The 27,941-nt window shown below is 36.3% G+C and overlaps 2 protein-coding genes across 17 annotated transcripts; one reads left to right on the top strand and one right to left on the bottom strand.

Moving 5' to 3' along the window:
- The first annotated feature begins 1,906 nt into the window (after positions 1-1,906).
- Positions 1,907-3,587, top strand: LOC122416565 (serine protease 33-like). Its single transcript, XM_043429631.1, has 3 exons — positions 1,907-2,277; positions 2,540-2,855; positions 3,380-3,587. The coding sequence occupies exons 1-3, from the start codon at positions 1,907-1,909 to the stop codon at positions 3,545-3,547; spliced, it is 855 nt and encodes a 284-aa protein (XP_043285566.1). The 3' UTR covers positions 3,548-3,587.
- A 47-nt stretch (positions 3,588-3,634) lies between these two features.
- Positions 3,635-27,914, bottom strand: LOC122415584 (phosphatidylinositol 4-phosphate 5-kinase type-1 alpha-like). 16 transcript variants are annotated; one of them, XM_043427829.1, is made up of 19 exons: positions 27,256-27,914; positions 26,618-26,649; positions 26,138-26,266; positions 25,735-25,983; positions 25,410-25,562; positions 25,154-25,318; positions 24,602-24,817; positions 24,223-24,446; positions 23,693-23,828; positions 23,488-23,575; positions 20,587-20,649; positions 20,366-20,422; positions 19,745-19,822; positions 18,935-18,988; positions 17,716-18,099; positions 14,985-15,177; positions 13,761-13,975; positions 11,287-11,387; positions 3,635-5,530 (listed from the first exon to the last, which is right to left on the bottom strand). In XM_043427829.1, the coding sequence occupies exons 1-19, from the start codon at positions 27,365-27,367 to the stop codon at positions 5,519-5,521; spliced, it is 2,661 nt and encodes an 886-aa protein (XP_043283764.1). In that variant the 5' UTR covers positions 27,368-27,914; the 3' UTR covers positions 3,635-5,518. The 16 variants fall into 16 exon arrangements, with proteins under 16 accessions (XP_043283764.1, XP_043283753.1, XP_043283755.1 ...); XM_043427818.1 differs by lacking the exon at positions 3,635-5,530 and adding an exon at positions 6,299-7,960; XM_043427820.1 differs by lacking the exon at positions 3,635-5,530 and adding an exon at positions 6,299-7,960 and having other exon boundaries at positions 13,761-13,972.
- Between the last annotated feature and the right edge of the window lie 27 nt (positions 27,915-27,941).

The following is a 27,941-nucleotide window of genomic DNA, read 5'->3' as shown; positions in this document are numbered from 1 at the left end:
AGACGGTTTTGTGAAAGCAGAAAGCACAAAAATCTACCAATGATAAATATGTCGATGGTGGCGATGAATCCACAATCTTTGTGGCACTTTTACACTTATATTATTGCATTCAGGCACGAGGCACCAATGATATACCATTGAAATCTTGTTACTTGGTCTTTCGCAATCGTATTGTTTACTAACGGAGTGACGCCGCAAACCGAAACAACATGACGGCTAGCGTTTCCGCGCGAAAATTGAAAATTATAAATAAAAAATAGTTTTTAAGACACTTTTCGGTCTTATAAAATTGAAATAAAAATTCTACTGGTTTATTACTATCTCAGGATTATTTAAAAACAGTTTTCAAAAAAATACTCTATTCTGCATTCAGCACAAATAAAAATTTACATCGTTACAAATGCATTATTTCGCAAAGTTTTAAATCCGGTTAAAAATTTCTGGCTTCGTTAATTCGATTCAATATCAGAGGAATACAAAAGTATGAATACTCTCGGAGCGATCAGTTCCCATGAATTATGTGACACACTTGACAAAGGCGTGTCACGAATGTAGTGTCGAATAATAAAGATAATAAGATGACCGTAGGAACGCGCAATTTTCAAGAAAACGCAACGAATCTTTAAATTGTTCAGTAAACTATCTTTATCGAGTAAACGTGAATGACAGGTAGAAGAAGATTTAAACAAAGAGCTGTATCATAAAACAGGATAAAAACGTTTCAAAATCGAGTATATAAATAGCGTTTGGACTAACGAAAAAACCAAAAAGAATCATGGCTTCAACACTTTTCTTCCTGTGCAGCTCTCTCCTGTTGTTCGCTCAAGCGAAACATTCTCAAAAAAGTAAGTGGATTTTTGTTCGAAAATCTCTTTTCCCAACACTCGAAATTGAAATTATTCAAAATCTCTCTAACATTGTATCGTACGAGTGCCAAAAATATTGTTCCTGTATGATTCTGTTTGATAAATGTACAAATTTGAATAACTCTGAGTTTGCAACCGATTTTCATAAAAATTCATACGAAACCCTCTTCTGGGATACCTTAACCAAAAATGCGGTCGGAATGTGGCGAATACTTATTACATTATTTTATGGTTTATTTTTCAAATGCTCAGGGTGATTCCGGCGGTCCTCTGGTTTATTGCAAGCAATCATCGTCAGACCCCGACGTACTTGCTGGAATCGTATCGACAGCTAGAGAAGACTGCCGTTCGCCTACAGTATACACAAATGTTACCAAGCACATCGACTGAATCGAAGCTACAATGAAAGCGAACTAAAACACCTCTGCCCTTTATCGACCTCTGTAATCAAAGCACAATAGTCTAGTCAATGCTGTTGGGAATATAAATTGAGTAGCAAGCACCGGAGTGTCCGAGTCTCTACCTTACGATCCTGTTCCGGGTATCACTTTTTTCGGTCCCCGCTCAGGGTGTCGTGGGTCGCCAAACACTCTTCAATACTTCTAGTTTAAGGGCACGCCATGAAGATTGCAAAGAAAGTTGAACAAACATTTCATTTCGCGTCATAAGCATAGCCCCTTATCGGACTAATTGTGTCGAATAAAATCATCGACTAAGGAAAGCCCATGAAAAAAGTCACCGCGAAACTTTCACCCGGTAATAATGAGAAGAAATTTTCATACCCGTTTGTTCCTATATTTGGCTTTGAATCTCGATTCGAACCGATTACACCGGATATGGATTCAATCAGGTTTTACTTCCCGAGGAAGTACCTTGGGAAGGCTCGACACTCTCACCTCGATCTGTCGTTGAGCAGAGAAAATGATTCCATTTGACGGTGTCTCGAACGTCGGCTCGGTGATTTTTCTTTGGGTGCTTATTTTTTTAGTTCTCATCTTTCAATCGGTTTACTGCCTTTTTTGATGCGGTAATTAACTACAATGTATCTGATGTCAATTACCCTCGTTCTCGGAATTTTTCGCGTGACTTATATACGCTCGGAAATTGAATTATTAGCGAACAGACCAACGAGAATAGTCGGCGGTAAAGACGCGGAGAAAGGTACTCATCCGTGGCTAGTTTCAATTCACTGGGCTAATCCGAAACGCGGGTTACTTCCTCGTCATATTTGCGGTGGTAGTTTGCTCAAACCTCAATGGATTCTCACCGCTGGACACTGCAAAACTCTCTCACCAATTAAATCACCGGGACACTACATTGTTCTTGCTGGCAAATATAAACTCGGCACGCGCGAAGACACCGAGCAGAGCCGAATGGTCACGAGGACTTTCGTTTATCCAGAATATTCGGGGTAATTTCATGACAATTGTCAACTTTATTCAATCGATAATTTTGACTCTAGTTTTTTGTGCTCTTCCATCATTTAATCGTGTACGCTTTAAATTTTGGGTAAATCAATTTATCCTTCTTTATCTTCTGAAGCGTTTAAGCTAATCGGAATTCGACAGAAAATTCGTGAGAATTGAGATTTTTATAGAGCCGAACGAAAGTGTGGGCGACGATTTCTCAATTTTTCAATGTTCTTTTAAGCATCGATTTTTCCTCGATTCCAGGGAAGTCGCGCCTTACGATATAGCGTTGATGAAACTCGAAGAACCTTTCGACTTGAATCCTTTCGTGGCCACGATTGCGCTGCCTTATCCGGAAGGTATTCCCGAAGGATCAGCCACGCTAACGGGATGGGGAAGCATCGGAAGAACTCGAGCACCCCACAATCCCGAAATTTTACAATCCGCGATTCTTCCAATTCTGGATTACAATATTTGCCATCGAGCACTCGACAAAGTGCTTCGTCACGAGGGCCGAAATCCTCTTCATCCGACGAACCTCTGCACGGGACCTTTGAACGGTACACTGTCAGCCTGCAAAGTAAGTTTCTCCATATATTTTTGAAAAACAAAACGAAAACCCCAATTTTTCTGCAATTTCTTGAATTACTGTATCAAAAAGGTCATCTCACAATTGAAAAAATACTCATGAAGCAAATTCAAACGATGTGTAACGTTAAAGTTAAATAAAAAAAAAATCGCGACGAATTCTGACATACTACAAGTAAGAAAACTGTCTGGCATATGTATAAAGTTATGCCAAGTCAAGAAAATTATGTCTCATATTATTACGTCTTTTAGCCCTACGGGCAATCGAGAGTTAAAAACTAAAAGTTGATAAAAAAAATTGTATTTACTTACTGGCGAAGATGAACGATTTCCATGACAAACTTAGAAAAACAAACAAGAAAAATTCATCTAATCCAAAATTGGTCGTTGGAATGAATTTTTTAATTCGATTTAATTGACAATTAGAACGACGATTCAATAAATATCCGAAAACCGATATTGCGATGTCGATGGTTTTCATGAAAAAAAAAAAACAAAAAATCGTATTATTTTCAGGGCGATTCTGGTGGACCTTTAGTGATGATGAACAGTTTCGATCAATCTGAGATAATCGGTATCGTGTCCTGGGGACTTTTTCCATGTGGAGGAAGAAACGCCCCGTCGGTTTACACTCGTGTATCAGCCTTCGTACCGTGGATTCTCAAAATAATGTTGAACTACTGACTTACCCGTTCAAATTTCTCGAACTGGAGGGAGTGAAACGGAACGATTTAAAAAATACGATGAAATAAAAGACGAGTGAGAAAAAAATTGATTGTCCGATGTTTTCATGTTCGTTAAATGAAAGACGCAACAATAATTTATTATCTTATAATCACTCGTTCGTACAAATTCGCAATTTTTTTCATCTCATTCCGCCACAATTTCTAGCCGGCCTCAAGGTCTCGCTAAGCTGTCAATCTCATTCGCAGTTTTTTGATGTACAACGACAAATGCAATTTTTTACTACGTATATCTGAACATTGATCTGTTAACCCTTCGAGTCCACACCTCAGGCCAGTTCCAGTGAGAACCCACGGGAAGTCTGGGGGTCCTATAGACCCCAGGTGTACGAGGAGGGTTAAAAAGTTGCTACTTTCCGAAATACAATATAATTATATTCGTATATACACGTACAAAAGAAATTTCCCACGAATTGATAATTTCAAAAGTTTGATCCACTCGAAGCAGAAATTTTCAGGAATTTAGATGCGAAAAACCAGACGAAAGATGGCGTTTAAGCATTTTTTTTTTTTTACCGATACAATGATTTCAAGCTGCACGACAAAGTTCTTCGACGCTTCACCGAGTCGAACGCTCAAGCTTTTTTCTCACAATTCTTATTTGCCACAATGTGCACATACACTGGAGGCAAAATTACAATAAACATGAAAAAACACAACAACCGAGAATAATATCAGAATAAGCTTAACTCGAGCTCAAGGTTATTGGGAACATTTTTTTCTTTATGATTTTAATCGAGAGAAAATTACAATCCGATCCCAATTCTTCATAAATTTATTTTTCCCGAAATAAGCAAATATAAAAACGAATATTTTCCCAAAGAGTAAGTTCATGTCAATGATTATTTGTCGTATAAAAAATGGCTCGAACATTTTCGAACCACCGTAAATAATTGATTGTTCTTCGGGGGGGGTTGAATCGATGGTTATTCCAATATTTGCTCGACAACCGATGAAAGCGTCAAAGAAGAAAGGATACAAATAAAACAAAAAATGCAACAACTTAATCTGAACACATTTCGCGACATGGTTGAGAAAGTACGATCGAGACAATAATGTTGAAATTATCGAATCGATCAAGACAAACAAAAGAGGAAAATCGACGAAACGAAAACGTGAAAAAAGAACAACGAAAAAATGTGTCTTAAACTTCTTTCTGTTATGAAATTCAGAGAGGAGAAAGACGAGTTCCAATTCAACGGGAAGAGAAACTAATAAAATTATTCACAATTAATGGCTGCGTCACAAAGACATATAAATACTTTTGCTACGCGATATTTGACAGGACAAAATTCATCAGAATTATCAATCGTTCATTATTATGCTGCGTTAATAAATAAATAAAGCATTCCAGAATTGTCCTAAGAAAAAAAAAAGAAAAACAGAAGATCAAAAACGAGTTGACGCACCTCGTTGTCAGTTCCTGATCGCTAATTGAAACGTTTTTAAAATACACGTGCATCGGTTCATGTACATTTTGTAGTATCAAACAACAAAAAGCGTTTTTCATTGTTATCCGTACAGGAACGTAGTTGATAAATAAATTATCTACGTAAATCGACAAAAAATAATATTTTTTGGTCTCATATTCTCACGTCTGAATGGATGAGCGTAAATTTTTGTCTCTTTTTCGCTCTTCATCGTCACTTACGCGCTACAGAGGATCCAGGCGAACTTAAATCGACACCGTGATGCACGGTATCGCTCAAAAGTCGCCTACGTTTGTCCCGCAGTCTTCCCGAACACCCTAATGACTGGCAAAATGCAATTTGTTCTCACATGTCGCCGTGAGAATAAACGTATGTGCGAACCCGCATACATTTCTCCAAAGATTTTTTCTCTTTCACTCTTTTTTGCTTTGTTCGTTTTCTCGTCTATTCGCTTAGTACAGACATCCGTTCTCGCTTCTCTCCTAAAGGTGGGTCTGAAAGGGTTGAAACGAAGAAATAAAAAAACAGGATCAACAAATGTCGCAGAAGTAAAATAGCACTTAAATCAATCAAAACTCATTCCGGCAACACAAATTAACTCCAGAGAGGGCAAACGTTTGAAAAAACATGAAAATTTTCACTACGATTGAATGGCACAAGGACTCGAGACGCAAAGACAAAAAAAATCTGACAAAAGCTTCCTTCTCTAGCCCTGAACGTCTATTCATTAGCAAATTCATTTCCCATTTACATCACTTGGAATTTGCATCGTTTGAGGACCTTCAAAAAAACTAGTCAAAATGAATTACTGACAAAATACTCAATTTTGAACATCAAAAAAAAGCCTTTGCACATGAGAATGACCGAAAAAAAGAATTTTCGTTGTGCTCCAACGCTGCAAATTTCAAAACCATCATTACAACTTGGCAATCACAAAACAGCTGCTTCTAACATTCAAAGCATGCAATTCAATCGTAATTCGAAATCCAAATGTTTTTTTTTTAATTTTTTTGCATTCAAACCTTGGAGTGGTGCGTGCAAAAAAAAATTCAGACGTGTGTGACGATCCTTTCGTCGGCTGAGATCGAGAAAGGACCGAAAAAAAATTGATTAGATCATTCCGCGTGCCATTTGCGTAAAACTGAAGTCGGGATTTTGACGTTTTGTATTCCGTTCGATTGGAAGGGCTGAGAGGGCTGAGGGGGGGGGGGGGACAAGGGACATCCAAAATCCATAAAAACTCGGTACCACCACAAGACGAATTAACACAAAAGCATTCTTCGTTTATTCTAGTGGATCGTAAATATAGTAGTCATAATAATTATGATAATAATAATACGAATAATCATAATGTTAATAATAATAATGCTTTATTCAAATAATATCAGTACTCGGCATGGCCAAATATCATTTTTTTCTTCTCATCATACTCCTTCCCTTATTTTCTTTTTTGTTCGCTCAAGCTACAATATTCTCGATTACAATAATCATTTAAACCTCGCCTTAATTAAAAACAACGAATTCAACATTATTATGCGATATAATGCCATTTCGTAAAGCCACGCTGAGAATAATCGCACGATATTTGTAATCGTACAATTTTTCAATTCGCAAGATCGCTTTCTCCTTCGAAGATATATTCATGTACATATATATATATATATATATTTCATGTACTCTTCTGTTCTGTCAGTTCGATAAATGCAAGCACATGAAGTATATTGTAAGCAAAGGTCAAACGGCTGCTTCCTTCCGATTTCTAGCTTTATTTTGTCGTTATATATTAACAAAAAAGAGATCATTTTTGTTTGCAATTTACGAGAAATAATGCTAATAAGTACTGGGTTAAGTAACATATTATTCATTAGGCCGATCGAAGATTCAACGTTTCTGAATGTAACTCATTCTTCTCGCCTGTTGTTAGTCTGTTAAATAATTCTCATTTTTTTTCTATACTTTAAGATCTACGACTCAAGTGTTTGTGGAATTAAAAAAATAATCGGCTTCAATTACGTTCGTGGTGCTCTACGTGGAAAAAGAAAAACTCTTCGTCAATCTACGATTCGTCTTCTTCTCGCTTCCTGCCTCTCCCCTATTCCTCTTTATTTTACGTCTTTCATTAAATTCACAACTTATCGGAAGCCTCAATATTGCAGGTAATCACATCGACTTTGATGCCCTAATTAATGAGTACAAAAAATATTCAACTTTTAGTGGTTGCTAGCTCAATTCCATACATAAATTTCATCGAAAAACAAGTCAAAGGCAATTTTGAATCGAGGGACATTGAGAACAATTTTAATTTCGAAGTTGTCAGATATGTTCGAGTATATCGCAGATCTCCAGTCACCTTTCGTGCTTTCAAGAAGCCCTGTTCAGTCAGATGTATAGAAAATTCAATTCTTGGCTGACATTTCAACCAGTGTTTTCATCAACAACTCAGTTTTTTCGCATTTTCAAAAAACAACAATAAAATTGACGAATTTGGCACGATGGCTTTGGTTTCGTTACACCAAAATTATTTCCTCAATAATATTTTAGTTCTTGTGCAAATAAGTACTTGAGGACGACTCCTCGTTGTCTTCTGACTGAACATGACCTCTCCTCCATAAATTAATTTCACCGATCGTCAACGTAAAACATTACTCCTTCTTTCCTCGTTCTACTATTTTTACATAATTTTCATTACGGTCGTCCAATAGTCATGAATCCTTTTACGAGAATGTAGTTTTTTCATTCAACAATTTTCTTTTCTTTGGTCAGGGTTGAAGGAATCTTCTTCTCAAAATTTTTCGCGCACTCTTCGTCATCACTACTCGTTCAGTTGTCCCGTCTCTTGTTAAACCGTTCACAATCCGATGACTCGATAACGACGTCGCTATTCTTTGCTCCATACGACTCGACGATCTGCAGCTTCCACTTATCTGTATGTTTACGTTTCGTTTTCTAAATCAATCTCGAGAAAGACTCACAACTTTTGATTTTCAAGCGAATGTGAAATGGGAATTGACAGCTTTGCTCCCAGAAAATTTTCACAAATCATCATATTTTTTATTCGCACTAAATTTCGAATAATCCAATTTAAAATTGCTACTAAAAATTCAAAATTATTTTTCTCCATTTCATTTCAATTTCTTTCACGACTCGTTTAGAAGGATCGTGGAGAAATTAGCTCCTGTCCAAACGCATCGAAACTCAATAACCGATTTAAAAACAAAAACAATAAAAAACCGTTCCAAGTGTCACCGTGGTCACAGAATAAATAAGAGCAAAGTTGTCCAGTGGAAAACAGCGATGAGTGACAAATTCTTTCACGTGTACGAATATATGCAAAAAAAGGTGTGCGTTAGTCGAAACAACTGTCACACGAAAATCGGAGATAAGCTCAAAAGAAACGAGCGGATCGAAGCGCGACAAACAAAGCGATGAATGAGATTAAAAAGAAAAAAAAAGACAATAAATGACGTTCGAAGACTTTGCAGCTCGAGAAAAGACTCGGGAAAGGATTCATGCCAAGGTTTGAACACGACACATTATCAAAACATCTCGATTTCTCATCGAGTTTATATTCCACGTCAAGATTTCAATTAACGTCAAGATTCAAACGAATAATAACCAAAAAAGCGATAATTATCGACGAAATTAATAAACCTCGTGCGTTCTCCCAAGAGAGCTGATTTCTTTGACTACGTTGTATTTTTTTCACTATTACGGCCACAAGCGTTGATAATTTAACAATATTTACGTATACACACACTTATACATATATAAATATATGTAGATATATATCTATATATATATACGTATATGCATTTATATATTTTAATGGTTGAACAACATTCTGGCCTTTCAATACGTTCAGAGTATTAACACTCTTCAAATCTGCACGAGAATATTTGTTTGTTTCACGACTAGTACTTTTTTTCTCGCATTTTTTAGTGTTTACTTCTTATTTTTCTTCTCTAAATTCTCGTAAACGAACTTTTTGAGTACACGTAGTTTCTAACACTTAAGGAGTTTCGGTACAGAAGTCTAAATATTAAGAAATTGATGAAATTTGGTGATAATGTTCTTCAACATCAAGTGCGAAAACACAAATTTTTTCAAAATTTTCTTCTACTTAGTTATCGAGTGATTACGCATTAAAGCAGATTTCTTATGCTCGGAATGTATACCTATATATATGGAAACGCTATGCTTATACACGTGAACTTTAGTGATCAATTACTCGATAACTGCGTAGAAGAAAAATCTTTAAAAATTTGTATTGTCAGATTTGGCACTAAAAAATGTGTTCACCAAATTTTATAAAATTCTGAACTTTTTGAAATTTTTTATGTTTTTAGCATGGTTTAGCATGGCAACATTGTATCGCCTGTACCGAAACTCCTTAAATCTTCGTACGGCACTGAGTTTTTCATTGTTATACATTTTTTTTTTTTTTCTTTTGTTTTTGCCTCCTTTCCTTGTCTCCTTTAATATCATACACTCGACTCACTGTTCATTCTTATTTTTACGTGTATATTCGTGTATAAGTATATATATATATATATTTATTGCTCGTATAATATATATTATTTATATAGTTACAGACGGGGTTCAAAAAGAACGTGAGACACATTAGGACACATTTACATTCACGAGCTAACTACAATTGTTATTTTTTTTTTTCGTAATAAAAGATACTCAAGTTTGCAAGACTTTTTTCGTTTGTTGCTTTCTTTGTTTTTTTTGCTAGACGAACTAATTATTTACATCTTCGTATTTTCTTTGTTGATTGAAATTGACGATTTTTTCACACTCGAAATTTTGTTTCTTGACCTTTTCTTTCAGGTCTTTCTTTCACAATCGACATCTCGCGGACGCGTCTGATTGACACGTTTTTGGGACTGGAACTCAAATCGTCCAAATTGCAATGCCCTTTTTATTCTTTTCCACATTTTTTGCTTTTTCTTTTTTCGCTCACTATTTTTTCCCTTGCCATTAAATAAACGAGCGAAATTTGTCATTTGGAGTTTGACTTTCAAGTTGGGAACGTAACCGAAATAACAACATCAACATTGGAGAAATTAATCATTACCGTCATTGGCAATCTATCAAGTATCTGTTGTTACAGGAATTTTCGTTTTCGGCTCTTCACCGCGTCTTCTTGATAAGAAGATAATTGGAGCTCTCGAATCGATATAGTCATGAAAACTTGACTTTGGGGAAAAAACCGAGAAATTCTTTGTTTTGGCGAACAAGTAGATCTGAATTATTTCTTTGCTATGATTTCTGAGCGGTCCATGAGCTCGTTCGAATTCCAATTACATTAAAATACTTCGAGTAAACGCGAGAAAAAATGAAGTTTTATGAACCTTCCACTCCGTTATTCATTTCCGACTATTCTCTTTCGGCTATTTTTCTATAATTCTAATCGGAATAACAAATACTCGAGTATCGATCGTTCTTAGCTTTACAAATTTGTGTATCTCTTTGAAAATCTCGAAGCCGAGAAAAAGCACATTGATCCATAGGATCTTTATCAAAATTTGCATCGTTAGGATGAAACGAAATCTCTTCATTTTACCAAGTACCTAATAATACACACGGAGTTACAACAATGAATCAATAATTTTGGGTCTCCACCCTCAGACCGAATAAATACATAAATAAATAGCAATCCAAACGAAAACAAATTCAATTGACCGATATCAATAACAAAACAAATCATAAAAAAGTATCAACTGCATTGCAGTTTTTCATCTATGAAATTCGAACAAATGGAGGAATGTAAACAGTAAGAATATTTCGTTGCTACTGCAACGATGCAAAATTTAATACCGCAGAATCTTATGGTTAGTTTTACGCAATTGCTGAATGATACATACACAGGGCGTAAGCGAAAAACACACAGAGAGACCCTGATTGATTCCGCATTGATTTTCGCTGCAGCATCATCATCAAATCGATTCCCTTCCTGCCCTCCCCTCCCAATTGGTATCTCGTATTATTTTTTTCTTGTTTCTTTTCGTTTTTCGATGAAAACGATAGTAAAGTATGTTTCTTGTATTGTTTTTTATACGGTGGTACCGGTTAGAATGATACAGATATATAGAACGAGTGTGAGGCATAAGACAGATCTCAAAACGGACATAGGCATAAAGCGTTGAGTACTGCAGTGAAGGTATGTTATATCAGACTTTAGTGAGCCGTTATTCGACGTCCGATTGAAGAAGACATTGGACAGACGTCATCATGGCCAACTTACCATTTCGGTTGTCAAACTCGCGAGCGCTTCTTCTACGGTCGCTGCTATTTTTCCACCTCCTTCGTTTCTTTCGTTCCCGCGTATCGGCGTGCTCGGACAACCTAAAAAATATATTCTTATTTCAACTGTTGTATTTTTGTCCTTGTTTGCCTTTTTTGGTACACTGAAAGAATTATATTTTGTATAATTATATGACTGAAAAGAAAAATCTTCGTGATTGGCTTATAAATCATATTTTATGAATTTAGCACAAAATTATGCTTTTTTATAATTCTTTCCGTGTATACTTGACGAACATCGAGGACGTGAAGTATCGTTTTCTTCCTGGATGTGCAAGTGAATCGGTCTTCTTCGTCAAATGCAATTTCTCGAAAATATCAGCTCAGCTCAATTATGCATGTATCTAAATTTTTTCTTTTTTTTGTACAATTATGATGATGAACTTTTATGACTGTTTGACAAGCGAGTGTGAAACCGGGAAAAAAATGTTAGTACCTTCAGTGCTGTGTTTTGTTTGTAGATTGAATCTACGCTGTTTCGAAGTACTAAATCCCTGGAGAAATTTCTTTATTTCAATCCTACGAAATATTGTTTTGCTTCTTCATTTTTGCTGAAGTAATTTTGTTGTTCAAACGAAACACAACACTGCTGAGGTCGATCGCGATTGATAAACGTGCAAAAATCATGTTTTCATGGAAAATTTTTTCGACTATGAGATGCTAGTCTCTTTAATCGGGGTCTAAAGCAGAGCAGGTCATTTACAAGGTGACTTGAAAAAAGTGCGAGTAACTGATAACTCCCCTAAGGATCGAGGGTATGGAAAAGGAAAATCTATGAAAATTTAATAAAAGCAAATTCATTCGATTCCAAGTTTATAGACGATAAATTTTCTTTAAATACTGCAGTTCTGTTCTCAAACCATTAAGGAGTTATCCAGTCAAATTTTCTCGACATGGACACGACTTGTTTGTGGGCTAGACGATTCGTGCTAACGTGTCAATTTAAGCGTGTCAAAGCTCGTAAATAATGTACACGTCGTTTCAGAAGCAGTGATAAGCACTGTGAGTTTAAATTCTCGACGAAATTTCGACGTCGCAGTGTCCGCTACCGTCTTCAGCTCAATTTCTCCGTTTCGATAAAAAAATTTCAAAAGTGACGAAGTAATGCACTTTCATATGTGTACTGCCCAAACGACGAGAGATCGAGAAAAAAACACTCGTTCGACCAAGTTTTTGGGCATCAAATTTCCAGCAATAAAGCCCAAAGAATGGATTGGAGAAAAAACAGACCGTCGAAAACTACGCCGCTCTTCAAGTCCCTCCCAAGCCAAAACTATTGGGAATAAAAAATCACGATCAGGAACTTTTTTGTAGTCAATTCGATGCTCTACAAAATTGGTCTCATGGACAGTTGAGAAAACGAACAACTCTTTTTTGCTGCTGCTACTATCAACGTTAACGCCTCCCCAAATGAATGTCTGAGCTTAAAAAACGGTAGTGACCTTGTGGAGCCGAAATTACGTCAAGACATTGAATTCACAGCATTGACCAATCGAGCTAAAACAATCTGTAGATGTCAATTTGAATATTGATAGAAGAATAGATAGAAAAAAGTGAGAGACACGAACTTATCTCGAGGCTCGCCGGTCCTAAGCGACTGTAGACTTTGAAAATTCGTTTGCATATGAACAGTTTTATTATATATATAAAAAAAAACGTGTTTGATAGGATATTGAATGACGAGTGAAGGAGAAAGTGTTTTATTTTTTAGTGTACGCAGTTTACGATTTTTTATTGTCCCAGCATCTTTTTGCTTGACACTTCGTCGCGTTGTTAGTTTTCTTTTGGCTAGACAGAGCTATAATACATGAGAACATTATCTTTTGGTATTTGGCATTTACTTCAATACCTTGAGATATTATACGAATAAACATGGCAGTGTTTTGACGCTCAGTTAAACAAAAGAGCTGAAACATCGCCGTCGATATTTCCTATACAATTAGTTGGCTGTATGTTATGCTACGTATTAAATATATGTGAAAAAACTGCAAAGGCAACTGGGGTAGAATCGACTGGATTTTTCATCGGCATCCAAAATCAGGCAAACCGAATTTCTTTCAAAATCTATGCAATTCTTCACCATGTAAAACGTCATTTTCCAAAAAAAATATACTAATATCTCAGACTAAAGAAATTCAACAGAACGAATATTTCATTCGATTATACCAAATTTAAATTCCTCTCGTTAAATTCATCAATTCGGTTTTCTCATTATTAAATGCAATGAACTGGTTGAATGGAAGTTCCAAGTCGAAGGATTAGCCACCGAACTTGAGTTCTCATTTATATTTGTTTTTTTTTTTTTTGGTTCTTGGCTCGCCATCGATCGATCAGAGTTTCTTCTACTCGTGAATTTCCGCAGGAGGGAATCTCTTCATGGTTGAAAATAGAGATTCATCGCGTACAGAAACTTACCAATGTCACCGCTACTGGAACTCTCTGTGAACGAGGGCGTTCCTTCGGTCCAGGTCGGCGTCGAACCTTCTGCGCTTCCGGTTGGCGGGGTCCACGTCAATCCACCGCCTCCTCGACTGCTACCCCCACTCTCGACGCTCAACGACGATTTTGTTTCACGGCCTCCGCTACCGCTACCACTTCCGCTGCTCTCCAAATGAACATCCGTTATGCTGCTAAAACATTTCAATATTTTCTATCAATTATTTACGCTTTCGATGTTTTCAGTTTGTACACTTTTTTTCTAAGCGAAAAACAATTGATGCTTCCATTTATTCCAAATCAATCGAATTCATCGTTATTCAAATCTATTTTCTAATATAATTATCCAATTAAAGAAGATCTCGCGAATGTAATGGAAATCGAAAATTCCAACTTTAAGAGTTGACATTTGGAAATATGCTAGAAATGTACACCGTGCATCTATTCCCGGAATTATTATAGAATCTACTGTCTAGTTGTCGAGAAATCACAATTAACGAAAATCACATTTTTTCAACGGTTTTGATGGCAGGCACACTTCCTGTGCGCCGATTTGGATTCAATGAAATAGGATCCTCCCAACTTCAAAGAGCCAAAAACGAGAATAAGGAAATATTATGTTTTTAGATATCAGTGAGGCCTTAAGAAAGCCTTGTCACCGATGAAAATCACTTGGGAATGGAAAAAGAAACACTTTTTTAGGGGTAAAGAGTGATAACGACGTATTTTAACTACGAAAGTATTTTAACCGCTATCATTATGTTAAAAATTTATCAATCTCAACAGATAAGTTACACGTCATTTTAATAATTACGAGAATAAATTTGAATGGTTTAAACTATTTCGAAAATAAACGAATTTGTATTTCGATAAATAATAATAGACTCAATTCATGAAAATTTATTCTTTGAACCGAATTTTTTTCTTTTTTAGTAAGACAAACTTGTCAGCATTTTTTTTTATTTTATGGGCCTTCCATCGTTATATGATCCCAAGCTAAAAAAGCAAAAAAAAAAAACACCAAGCTAAAAATCGAAAAATTACTGTATTTCGAAACACTATTATCGCAAGTAACGAACGGTTTATTCCAAAGAAAATATCAGGGTCATTTGGACCTCACTAGAAAGATTGCGATCGTGAATATCGATGCTTCAGTGCGAATAAAATATTTATAAATAAGAAATATCCGAATGCACGACTTACCTTACGGAATCGTGATAATTCTTAGTGAGAGTAACATGATGAACGACCCTGTTGTGTTTCGATTGACCAGTCGACAGTATAGAAGTGGTGCCTTGATGATGGCCACCTCCGGTAGCTAATGTCTGATCATTGGAGCGTACTGCATCGTCAAAAGGCGGGGGCGGAGTGGAGCAGGTGGAAGGAAGGGTGCCACCTACAAAAAGCGCACTACATTAGCCCTAATGTCGTGAGCAAAAATGTTTTTTTTTTTTTATTTTAAACTCATCCAACTTCGGCATTAAAGACAAAAAAAGGATAATAATTTTTTCGTGGATTAAAAACAGAGAAAGCCTGCAAATAATGGGGGCTGGTCAATCGTTCATTTTTGACCTGAGCCTACCGAAAGACTTGATACAATGAATACGGAAAATTATTCTATACAATCATACGTAAACCGACCTAAAAAAAGTTGTTTCAACTAAGCACACAAAGAGCGAATACCGTCTAGCGACAGGATAATGGGAGCACACTTTCTAAGAATAAATTATTCGCATATCCAGAAAAAAATAACTCAATTTCTTACATTGTCGACACGCACGCAAATAAAAAAAAAAATCAAGAGTACCATTCAACAGAGCACATTCAATCAAATATTGTACCTCATTTACGTGCAAAATAATCGAGGAACGTTCCAAGTTTGTACGAAATTTTGCGAAGATGCAATTTTTTATCGCCTCATATTAATTTATCAACTACGAACAGGAGGAAATTCTTCCTTTCACTATTCTCTTAATTCGAGCAATTCATACAGCTACGATTAAAATATCGGAACAAAATTAAAAAAAAATTATTAAAACATTAAAGAGGCAGAATTTTTCTACCTTTTATTATGGAAATAAATTTTATAAAATTTTATGTCCGGAATGTCATTAAATTTCGATTACTGGAGCAAAAATAAAATGATCCAAATTCAACATTCAAATTTCTTAGTTAAAATTTTTCATTCTTTTGTAAATGAACTGGGAATAAATAAGAAATTTATAGTTTCAATGCATTGAAAACTAGCGAATAATTTAGAAAAAAAATCGAAAATATGAGGAAAAAACGCGAAAAAATTTCCAAGTATGAAATAAAAAAAAAATAAAAAAACAAATCCAAATGATGAAGATTCTACGAAAAATATTGAATGATTTTTGCGATTGATCGATGGAAATGATTCATTTTGGCACCTGCGAGGTTCTATCTAATGTGAAAGAGGAAAAAAATGATAAATATAATGGAGTGCGATGAAAAGTCGAGAATGATCATTTGTACGAGCTAGTGCTTGAGTAGCCATGCAAAAAGGACAAATTGGGTGATTTTCTAGTCAAATCTTCCCGACTGGATGTATCGTCGAGATAATCTCGGTACTCGTAGTCGGACAAATGAATTTTCAAAGTTTCCGGATGAACTTTATCGTCCATTCGTATGTTCGGAGTGGAGAATTTCATTCTGGAGCTTCGTCTTGTCGCGTATTTGTGTTCTCGTTTTTTTATGCGTTCGACAGAAACGCGTTTGCTACGTGACGTTGTGAGCGAAGTTTCGGACGGAGTTTGTGGGATTTTTCTTGCTTCGTTGACGTGAAATTGTTTTCGTTCAACGATTGTTTCATCGCCCATGTTCGAAATAATAAGTTTTCTTTCTGCGCGTCGTAAATAATCGCATTTCGGCTCACTTTTTATTCGTGAAGGACGTTTCTCGAGCTGAAAATTTGGAACTCGCAACGTTTTCTCAGTGATCTCATTGCGAATAACTTTTTCATATTTTTTCCTTGGAACCCCATCTTTGTCGTCCTCATTTTTTCTGCTCAGTTCCATGTTTCTTGGAAAATTTCCTGTGGGAGTTAGACTCGAGGGTCTAATAAAAATGTCAGGGTTTCTACGAATCACATCGAGCTTCATTTGCCCACTGGAATTTTGTGACGATTCTTGTTCCTTTCTCTTCATCCTTTCTGCATAAGTCTCAGAGTGTTTCTTATCCTTTCTTGACATCTTTTCATAAACGTTGCCGCCAGGATTGATGAAGTAAGTGAATTTATTAAGAATCTCATGTTGTCCGCTGAGCGAACATTGGGGCACATTGATTTGTGGAATTTTTTGGATGACAGAGACGATTCTATCGTCCTGACCGTTGATTCGTGATTGAGACGATTCTGTTGGATAAATTTGGTGTGTTTTCTTCACGGATCTCTCAATTTTATCATCACCACGGCTAGTTTGTGGTTGCGGTGATTTTGCACAGCGATAGTGTCCTCTTTCAGGTCTGAAAGGACTCGGACTTGTGCGGATGATGTAATTATCGTTGTATTTTTCTACACTGACAAACTCTTCGGTCTCCTCGTACCGTGGGATGCTTCGATTGTTCCATAAAGTTTGTTGATATTGTTGGACCTGTTGGTGAGCCGGAATGGTCAACGCGCTTCCACTTGTCGTCGGTTCAACGTTTTCCTCGCGATTCTCACGAGTCGTGCCTCGGAAATGAATAGAATTAGGAACATGCGAATTACGTGTAGGAAGTTGTTGTTTATTATCGAACGATAAATCGGGAGTTACGGGACGTTGGGATATAATTTCATGCAACGGCGTAAGAGCGCTTTTATTGTGACGACGTGAATTTTCAAAGCCAATGGAGTTTCTCAAAGCGATATTATTGTCACTCCAAACAGGCGTCAGTTTTTTTTCATGCATATTAAAGGCATCTTTCGGAGGATCACCTCGACCCGAAGTCGTCGACGATGAGGAGGATGCGTTACCACGATGATCCTCAATTCTCGATCTACCCGGTGCTCCTCCTCCGCCGCTACCACGCGGCGGCACAGGCGGTGGAACTTTTCCGGATGGTATTAAATTCGGATTCGGTGGACTTGCACCACCACCACGACCTTTCAATACTGCTGGATAACTCGTCACTCGAAGCGGACCATCCGCCGTTATCGCGCCAGCTGACAGTGGCGGTGGCGCTACGGACACTACCGTCCCACCAGAAGTTGGCAAATTTACCGGTGTAGAGGTCGCTATCGGCACCGAACTCGACGAATTCCCGCCAACGCGAATACCACTGCTGCTGCTCACGACAGTCTCAATGCCGGTCGGGCTCGCTACATCCATCCGAGCGTTAGATCGGTTAGTTGAGATCACTCGTGTTTTTCTCCATTTTTTTTATTCTCTCTCGAGTAGATCTTTCTTTGCCTTTTTTCGCTTGGGAGCCTCGTAATGAAGGGCGAAAAAGGGAGGGGAGTGTGTCAAGCGTGAGAACGTCGTGAGATCTGCGATTTCATGTGTTCCGTTCTGCTTTATATATGTGAAAATCTTGTTCTTTGTTTCGATCGTTTTTTTTAATTTCAATGGTTTCCGAACAAACTCATGAAAACGCAGCTGACCGATCCCGGATTCGCTACTTCACCAATGTATCGAGCTTTCAAAGGGTTTATTCAAATAATTCCCGTCATTCGCTGTATGTACCAAAATTCATGCTCTGTTGCTGATTTTTTTTTTAGACAACCGCTGAAAAAACGAATCCGTTCGGGGAGTTTACGATCGTACGGATATGGGAGTTTGGATGGAAATGAGCTTTTCTTTATTTTTCATAACATCGAACGTGTCAAAAACATCAAAATGTAGGTTTATCTCGGTGAAATATTTTTAATTAGACACAAATATAAGAAATAACAATCGATTCGGTCTGAATTAAATTCAAAGTGAAGATCGAGTGACATTTTTACAATTCAAACAAATGAATTTTGGCAAAATTAAATAATCGAATTTGTTGCAATAAATTGTCGGTAACTTCAACGAAAAAACAAATTTTGTTTATCTCGTTGGTGTTGACTTTTTTTTACTCTTTCCAAATAATGAGTGAAAAATAAATGGTAGTGGAGTCAAGGTTAACGAGGACGTAGAAAAGGTAAAATGATTTTCGTGAAGGAGACTCACCGAGTTTTGTGGGTGAAGAAGCATGCATTGCCGTACTTCCGGTTGCCGCCACCGCTAAACCACCGTACAATACCCATGTATATAATCAGTATCAAGTCGATATTTTTGTCAATAAAGCCGAAAAGATATGCGCATAAAGGATGAGAATGAGGAAAAAGTGGATGAAAAATAGAATAAAAATAAGAAAAATTGCTCTTGTGTACAAAGGGAAAAGTGCTAATGAAGTAAGTCTGATGATAAAAATTAAACAAAATATAAGAAAAAGTGTGAACACGATGAAATTTATTTACTGGCTTTTCGGGGACATTTCTTTGATGACGAAGATGAAGATTTATTCAAGCGGGACTCTTCTCCGTCGTACCGAACAAAGAAGAAAAGACAGTCGTCTTAGTGACAGCCTTTTCGTTACACATTTTCCCGTAACTTCTCTCACCGCGAAATCCTTCGAATGAAATAGTGTGAATACAAAATTCTCAACGTCCCACCAGAAAAATGGTTGATCAACGATTATTATGATTTTTCAAATCTCGCAAAAGGTTAGGTCGGTTTGATCGTTTCGCTAGACGATAAATGTCGTCGTTTTTCAGCACATTTTAAAGCCCTAAATATCATGTCGTTGTGGAACTGATAATTCTTTCGTTATTTGATTTCTCGTGGATTTTTTATTTACGTCAAATAAAACGAAAAATCTGGTGAAAATATAATTCAAGGAATATCGTAGACCAAGGAAAAAACTAAGAAGGAATCTTTCGTCCGGTTTGTAGGAAACTTCGAACAAAAAAAAACAGCAAAGAAAACATGGCGACTTACCAGTCGAATCGAAGTCTCCCTCGAGTGGCCTGAGCGGCCGAGATATGCTTTTTTTCTTCGACGGGGAATGTTTCAAAGCTGCAACACAAAATTAATGATGCCATAGTTTTCGAAACAAGAACATTTTTTCAAGATTCGATTCGCCCTCTTCGTGGCCGAATCGCTAATCAAAATTATTCTCTAGCTAACCTATAATTTTCTTACGAAAACAAACACATTATTATCGTCATTCCAACGTTGGACAAAAAACAAACAAACCATATATACACCACACTAAAAACAGAAAACAATCGACAACACACAATATAACACTATTCCAAAGAAAAAAAAAGTCTTCAAAAAACATTTTGGAATAAAGAAACGGTTTCTCCATCTCAGGGATTCGACGACGTTGAGGATTCTTTCCAGATGGCGGGTAACACGCGATTTGACGAGGGGAAAGAAAAAATGATGTGATCTACCAAAACGTGCTGTCAGTCGGAAGGAATTACGAACTCGATTATATCAAGAATATTGGGTATTAGTAGGAAAACATATGGATATATACAAACTTGATGTATTTAATATTGATTAATGATTAAAAACGACTGTAAATGCTGGTAAAACTTCAGTTATACGTACGACCGTCTTGCTCTGTCGTATTTCGTTGCGAAACGTTGAGAAAAGCCGAACGCAAGCCTACGAAAGTACGAAGAGGAACAGAAAGAAAACGAACAACGTTTCGATGAATTTCTCGGGTGAAAGTGAACGAAAAATTAATGTTTGACGAGAACTTGAAGAAAAAAAATGTTTAAAAAAAGAGTGAGAACACCACAAAGACAGAACACAGACAATGATTTTACCTATGTAGCTGGTGACGAGGTTACGGAATTTTCGATGATTCCCCTTAATCTCGGGCAGGTCCACTTTTCGTTTTGCGTTTATCGTTTGGTTAATACGATTTGCGGTTGCGTAGGTCAGGTTCAGAGTACGATCGACACGCAAGAAGTGCACGGACACAGAAACATTAACATTTAGCTAACGCAATATATGAATATACCCAACATTTTCTTACATCGATTCACAAAATAATCTTTTACAGTAACAAAATAATAAAATGAAAGTGAACACATCTCTGGCCTCGAGACAGCGCCAATCCAGCGGGAATGAGCGTAAGTATTTCCAATGATTCGTTACGATTTTTTAAATTCTTGATCAACGAGATGATATGAAGAAACAAAATGAAAATCTACGAAATCATGATAGACTATCGAAGCATGATTTTTAAATTAGTGATTGTCAGTAGTTTTCAGTAGGAAAAGAGAGTTACGGTTTCGTGTAAATTTGTTTCGAGAATTAGTGATTGTGACAAATGATTTCGGAATAATGAAAGTACAGAATAATTCGAAAAGATGGAAAATGCTTTGACTAATCCAAAAGTTTGATCTGCCAGTTGATAGTTATGTTTTTTTTTTGGATATCATCCATCTCCAAAATTATTCTATATTTCGAGAGATTAAGAGAAATAATATTTCAGAGTGCTTTGTTGAGGTTAAGAAACAAATGAGCGACGAAGTTATAGAAATTGGATCGTGGACAAGGCTTATAAATGAAAGGAGTTTGTAAATAGCGAAAGTGTTTATTGTAAAATATTAAAATATTTACATTGGTGTCCACATCCAGTCACTATAGCTGAATATTTGCACAATAAGAAAATATATATCGCTACTTCTAACTTTCGTCATTCTCGCACTTTCGCGCTCTCTCACTCTCTCATTCTCACACAAACTTTCGTTCACTCTCGCGTTCCCGCCTAATTTCTAGTGTATCCTTTTTTTCCTGCTCGTCTTTACTTTTCGTTTTTCCATTTATCTTTTTGTAAAACATCGAGAAAAAAATAAAAGGAGACATGAAAATTTGGCTATCACTTGAATTGTTGAAGGACATTTTCATCGAACTAAGATTAAAAGAGTGTCGAGGATTGTGTGTTTTGTTTTTCTTCATCTCGTTAAAAAATGTCATTTCAAAAATTCGCTTGTATCACGTTTATTGAGCTGGAAATATTTCCGACAGAAAAAAATAAACGAAAATAGTATGTAAAAGCCCCACATTTCGTGCGTCTTACGAACGCATCGCTCGGATAAAACAGAGAAAAGGATGTAAAATCGACTAATGAAAAAAAAAAAATTGTTTAAAATACCAAAAAAATGTGTAAAAAATATATATTCATTTATGTTTACGTATATTAGAATAAAAATTGATTGTGTATAATTTCCGTTCTTTCATAGAATATCACCTGTATTGTGTATGATATCGGATGAAACCATGAAACTTTTATAATTCTTTTTTTTTATTATTCTTTATATTTCATAGTTGTTTAAACTACAGGAAAATACCCAGCTATTTTTTGTGGACACCAATCGAACGATTCTAACCGCACTTTTGCTTTGGGAAAACGATATATTTTTAAATAAAAAAAAAAAAAAACATTTCGTAAACCATGATTTAACCTCAAATAAGCTGAGACGCAAATCGAAACGAGGAAAATTGTTCTAAAAATATCGTCGAACGAGAGAATAAGAAATTACGATTATCAACAGGGAGTAAGTACATCATCGACAATAACAAGTTTTGTAAATAATTGCATAAAAAATAGAAAGAGTCTCGTTACGACGTATAAATTCGCGAGTATTACTTTCGATCGAGATGACGACCGGGACGTTTGTGTTTTTTGTGTTTGTTGACAGACGAACAATTAACATTTGGGTTAAATTTGAGCTTTTTTGTTATCTCAGTGAGTTTCGAGAGCGCATCTGAGAATAAAAAATATTGAGCATAGTCAGACTCGACCGTTACAAATCGAACGAGAAATTGGCAGGCTACATGCTTCGTTAAATACCTCGTGATCATGATGGAACGAGATGGTAGCTCATCCCGTCAAATGGCAATGGTATTTACTAACGAGCAATAATTATTATCTAGCTTATAGCTTACTGCTCTTTATATATAATATGTATATAATATATATACATATACATTCATCTCTATAACAGTTAGAGATCCATTTTTTTATCCATCTCAAAATATACATGATAGTTCTCGACTAGCCTGCTTTATTATGCTTCGAACAATGGATTTTCATTTTTATTTCTTTCACGTTAGACTATCAACCGTACGCATTCTTCAAAGCTCCAATTTCTTTGATACACCAATATATAGCATTTTTTTGTAATTTTTAATATCTCTTTCCTACGCTAGAAGAAACAACCTTACACAACCCTTTTTCATTGTTTGCAAATTTTTACACTACTCCGGGTGTGCCTAGGATTTTGTTTTCTTTAATACTGTATATACTATATTGGAATGTGTCAATCGACGGAATTCTTGAGTTTCAGAGCAAAAATTCTTTTTTTACTTTCTCCTGGGAAGACTCTGCGGTCGACTAAGTTTTTATTTTGTTTTGGCACGTGGAGAATTCAGATATCTTTTGTAAATTTTTGCGAGTTGTAAATCGTGCAATTTGAATAGTTTTCTGTTTTGAAAAAAATTTGTCAAACCGGCCCCATTCTACTAGGGGAAAGCAATTCTGCTTTACTTTATTTTTATTTTCCTTTCAATGCTTAGTTTTGTTTGTTTGTTTTTTTGTTACTATCGGTGTGCTAGAAGGAGGATTTCAAGGGGAATGAAAATTCAGGAATGGGCTTTGTTCAGTGCCAGCATCGAAGTCAAATTCGTTAGGAGAGGCTGATTTGGATGGTACTTACGTGAGGGAATCTTCTTGAATACGGTCTTGGCCATAAAGTCCTGGAAGCGCTGCGCATAAAAACCTGGTCGATGCACAGATACCGTATCCTGAAAGTGATAACGTTTTTTTTTTATTCACAAGTTTCCTCACTGAACTTCAATCCATTTCAATTGAAAATGTTTTTTCAGCCTTCCAAATATATTTTATCTTCTCAGAATCCTTACCCCATCGTGTATCATGGATTTCCACGTGTGTTCCAATTTCTTCTTGAGTCTATAACTCTGTAGTATATCGATTATACCAACAAACAATAAGAGGCGCTCCCCTCGGGCATTTCTCGCCGGAATCCCGCCTGGACTGCTAGGAATAGGGTATATAGTTCACCATCGTTAATGAAAAACAGCTTGTTAAATTCAATCGTTAGTCTTTAAAAAGGAAAACAAGTCTGGAGGCGCAGTAGCGTCTCAACAAACAATATTCAAAAGCAAAATAAAATAACAAATCACTGAATTTGTGTGTTCATGATTTGCTGAGTAATTTTCAATTTTATTGAGAAAACTAAAAATTAGATTGTTGAACAAAAAATTATTAAATTTTAAAGAACTCTGTTATTGAATTGGATGCAAAAATAAAATCATACACCAATGTTATCAAGGGTTCCAATTCATTTCATGCACACAAAGAAGAACATGGTAAAAACACTGGATGACTGTAATTCTAGATAATTTGACAAGGGCTGGCAAAGAATACTCACGGTATATCATCCTCCTCGTCTATGGGTTCGCTCTCTGCTTGAATACTCTCCATTGCAGTGCTGTGAGCAACAAGCCTCTGCCTGTTAATGCTTTTCGAACGATTGAGCGCCGTAGCACCGATTCTATCCTCTCGTTCTCTCTCACGTTCCGCGTGAACGAAAGTCCCGCTCTCGTAGCCAGGCTCACCCGGTTCCTCTTCGGCACTTGCTGATAACCTTTGCTCCTGAGATTAAAAAAAAACCAAATCATGAATTTCACTAAGCTTCAGAAATGAAGGGTATCGAGAAATTACTTCAATTAAAAACTTTTCGAACAATATGACATTTATTCTGTCAAGGACGAAATGCTTTCAATAGCCAAAAATTTGATTTCACTCACGCTTTTTTCTTTCGCTCCTTGATCAAGATTGTGGATTCCGACGAGGAGGGAGTAATCCATGATTTTGAAACTCTCGAGTACTCGACAGTCACGTTGTATCGTTTTCACGAGAGCTCCGTAAGTATCGGCTTCAAGGAATATGCCTTCAGGATGATGTTCCATGAAATCGAGATCTTTGTACGTTGGTGATGATTTTGATCTCTCACCTCTCGAAGCCTTTAAATAATTAGAAAAATTTAATCAATAAATCCACTTAACATGAAATCTGATGGGAAGTACAATCGATCGCATCGATATCGAACGCCCAAATTTAACACTAAAATTTTATCTAATTTTCGAAACTGCACGACTATACTCAAATTTAAATTGGCATTTTTTCAAAATTCAATAATACAAGAGAGAAAGAGAGATTCAGAAGAATACCAAACAACACGACAAATGTATTTTATGTGACAGGAGAAAATCTAAGTTTTTTACTCAACAATTTTTATGATTTGTTCATTGTATTTTGTTCACTATATTATTGCATGAACCTTTGATAAAGAAACGTACTTTTCTCTTGTAAGTCGATCCCTTTAAATCGTACTTTTGATGCAACTTCACCGCCGAGGGTAGCAGATTGTTCATTGCGACCAGCCTAACATTTTTACTATTGCAACGATAGCAATAAAGCCCAAAGAACTTTGGTAATAAAGTTCTAGGATTCTGATTTAAATTCTGCAAAAATGGAAGATAAAACAGCAGGGATTAGAAAAAATTCCTCATAGCTGCAAGTTTTTTTTATGGTGATAAATATCATTAGATATACCATATAATATCCAGGTAAAAGAGTTTGCAAAAACTCTCCTTCCTTATGCTGTACAGTCTTTATGATAAATTCATCATCCTCCGTTAAATAAAAGATACTCCCGCTAGCACCAGGATTTGATAATTCCCGTAATGGTGCACTACACATAGACATCTGCAAAGGAAAATGAATAATTTATAAAATAAACCATTTTCATCTAAGAAGGAAATACAAACACAAAGAAATTTGGAGAAAGTATTCTGTGTGAAACAAGTACCGATTGAAAAATAAAAAATGGAAAACAAAAAAGCTGTGAGTGCACAGGAAGAAATATGGTTGAACTTACCAAAAAATCATCTGGCTGAATGCCAAACAAATCCCTAAAGTATCGAAATGCAATTGGAGCATAATTCTTGAATTTGAATTCAGAAAAATGGTGAGCCGGTGTGTGATTCGAGCCTTCGCTTGGAAAATTCGTTGTTTCCACCGTCATGAAATCTTGCATGAGTAAATCTCTTTCAGGTTTGCTGGCGAGACCACCCACAGCATGCTGAATTCCCAATTGTATAGATCCCATAATCTGGGTCGTTTGAATCTGAATGAAAAGAAAGGAAAACACCGTTAATAAACATTCAAACAAAACAAGATTGCACACTCAGTAAGTTTGACAAAGTCATTGATTCAAAGCACGATATCCCATGTCGATTATTTTTTAATTAACAGACACTTTAGTCAGTAGAGAATCAAACCTTTTTGTAAGTGATCTCGCCCCCCACACCAACTCTCCGATGTCCAATTTTTCTTTCCCGCTCTGATTTGTTCCTGGAAACTCCGGCAGGAGTTTTGGGCCCGCCGCTTCCATGTTGAGTGGCTGAAGTCTATTCAATAATTGTACATCAGTGGAAATTCGAATTTCCAATAATGAAACAATTGAATGCAAGTTACATCATTTGCATCGGAAACGTGACTTTTCCCACTAGAATCAGCTTCTTCAAGGTGGGTAAGGTTGCAGGGAACATTTACTTGACAACGATGCAGTTCACACATAGTTGATAGGATCTTGAATGGCTTTTTTTTCTGTGGTTACTCGATTTGAAACATTTGTGCAAATAAGATAAGAGGCAAGTATTTAATCTTGATAATAATAAAAATAGGATTGAATAAGTATTTATAAACCATCCGTTTGTAAATAAAAATAAGAAAAAAAATTAATTGTTTTTTTCACTTACATCAAAGGCTACTTTTTCCCCCGTTGATTTATCTGAAACGACACATTTTGTTTCACATCCTAATTGGCCTATGATTATATTTTCGTAATAGTATTATCATGATATTGAGTGAGGGAAAGTAAAGTACAAATTCCGACAAATTCCATATTTGGAACAGTATTTGCGTGATCGAGAAATGATTTAAAAGATTTGCCATAAAATGTATGATAATGAATAATAATACAACAAAAATAGTGTATGAAATCATGAAACTCCTAGGATATGCAAACAAATGCATACAGTGGAATATTTAAAGAATCATGAATCACGATAAAATTCTTGGAAATAAAAATCCCGTCAGCTGTCAAAGTTCACACCCGTGTATATAAGGGGAGTACGTCAGAATTGACAGTTCTTCGAACGCCATATCTGACATGCGCGATTTTGTAAGACATGCTCCAAAAATTGACTCGGACAAGGAGTAAAAAAAAATAATATCCACGAGCTTATTATTTTTTTTACAGGTGGGCGAATAATTTTTATATCACTTTCAAAGAGGAACAAAGTTGTCGAATACGCGAGGTTATGGAGTAAAAATTTCGAGGATTTTGAAAAATATGTACGTTAAAAAGAAATATGTCAAAATACCACCAACTCACCGTCTTCATCCCCGGAATCGTCGGTCCTCGACGGAGCATCAGAGTTTCGGGTGGGTCCCCCGAAACTCGTCTCAACAACCTCTATCACATCCACATTGTCGCCCGAAGCCATTTTGTACCTTGGCCCCTCCCCCGCTTGTCAAACGAGAGAAACTTTATGTTGTTTTTTGCTATTTTTTTGCAAAATCTAAACAAAGTCCAAAGCACCTGAAATCTTAGACTGACAATCTTTCAGGGCGAAGATATTTTTTTTGTTATTTGAAAAAGAAATTGCACAGTCTCTCGCGTTATATTTCGATCACATGTTTAATCTCGTTGACGGGAGACTCGGAGCAGCGAGTTCTTCGATCCGTAAGCCCGGCAAGATCCTCGCTCGTACATCGTAACTCACGTACGCAAGCACAAAACATAAATGAAAAAAAAGCACGCTCTTCGTTCTCTGATGATTTCTTCCACCGCACAGTACTTACGGAAGAGAAACTAATATTTTTTTCTTTTCTGTTTGAAGAGATAAAAAGAACGAAAAATATGTTACGGGATCCCGTAATAGAATGACAACTTATATAGACATATAGATACGCCCACAGGCACAATCCCCGAGCCAAAGCCTCTTCCGGAGTGGAGAAGGCTTCGTCTATTGACCGGACGCCATATTGGATTTTCAATTGCGATTAATCATGAAATAT

This window comes from Venturia canescens, chromosome 9, assembly GCF_019457755.1.
Source record: "Venturia canescens isolate UGA chromosome 9, ASM1945775v1, whole genome shotgun sequence".
NCBI classification, from domain to species: Eukaryota; Metazoa; Arthropoda; class Insecta; order Hymenoptera; family Ichneumonidae; genus Venturia; species Venturia canescens.
This window is presented reverse-complemented; position numbering and strand designations above follow the sequence as displayed.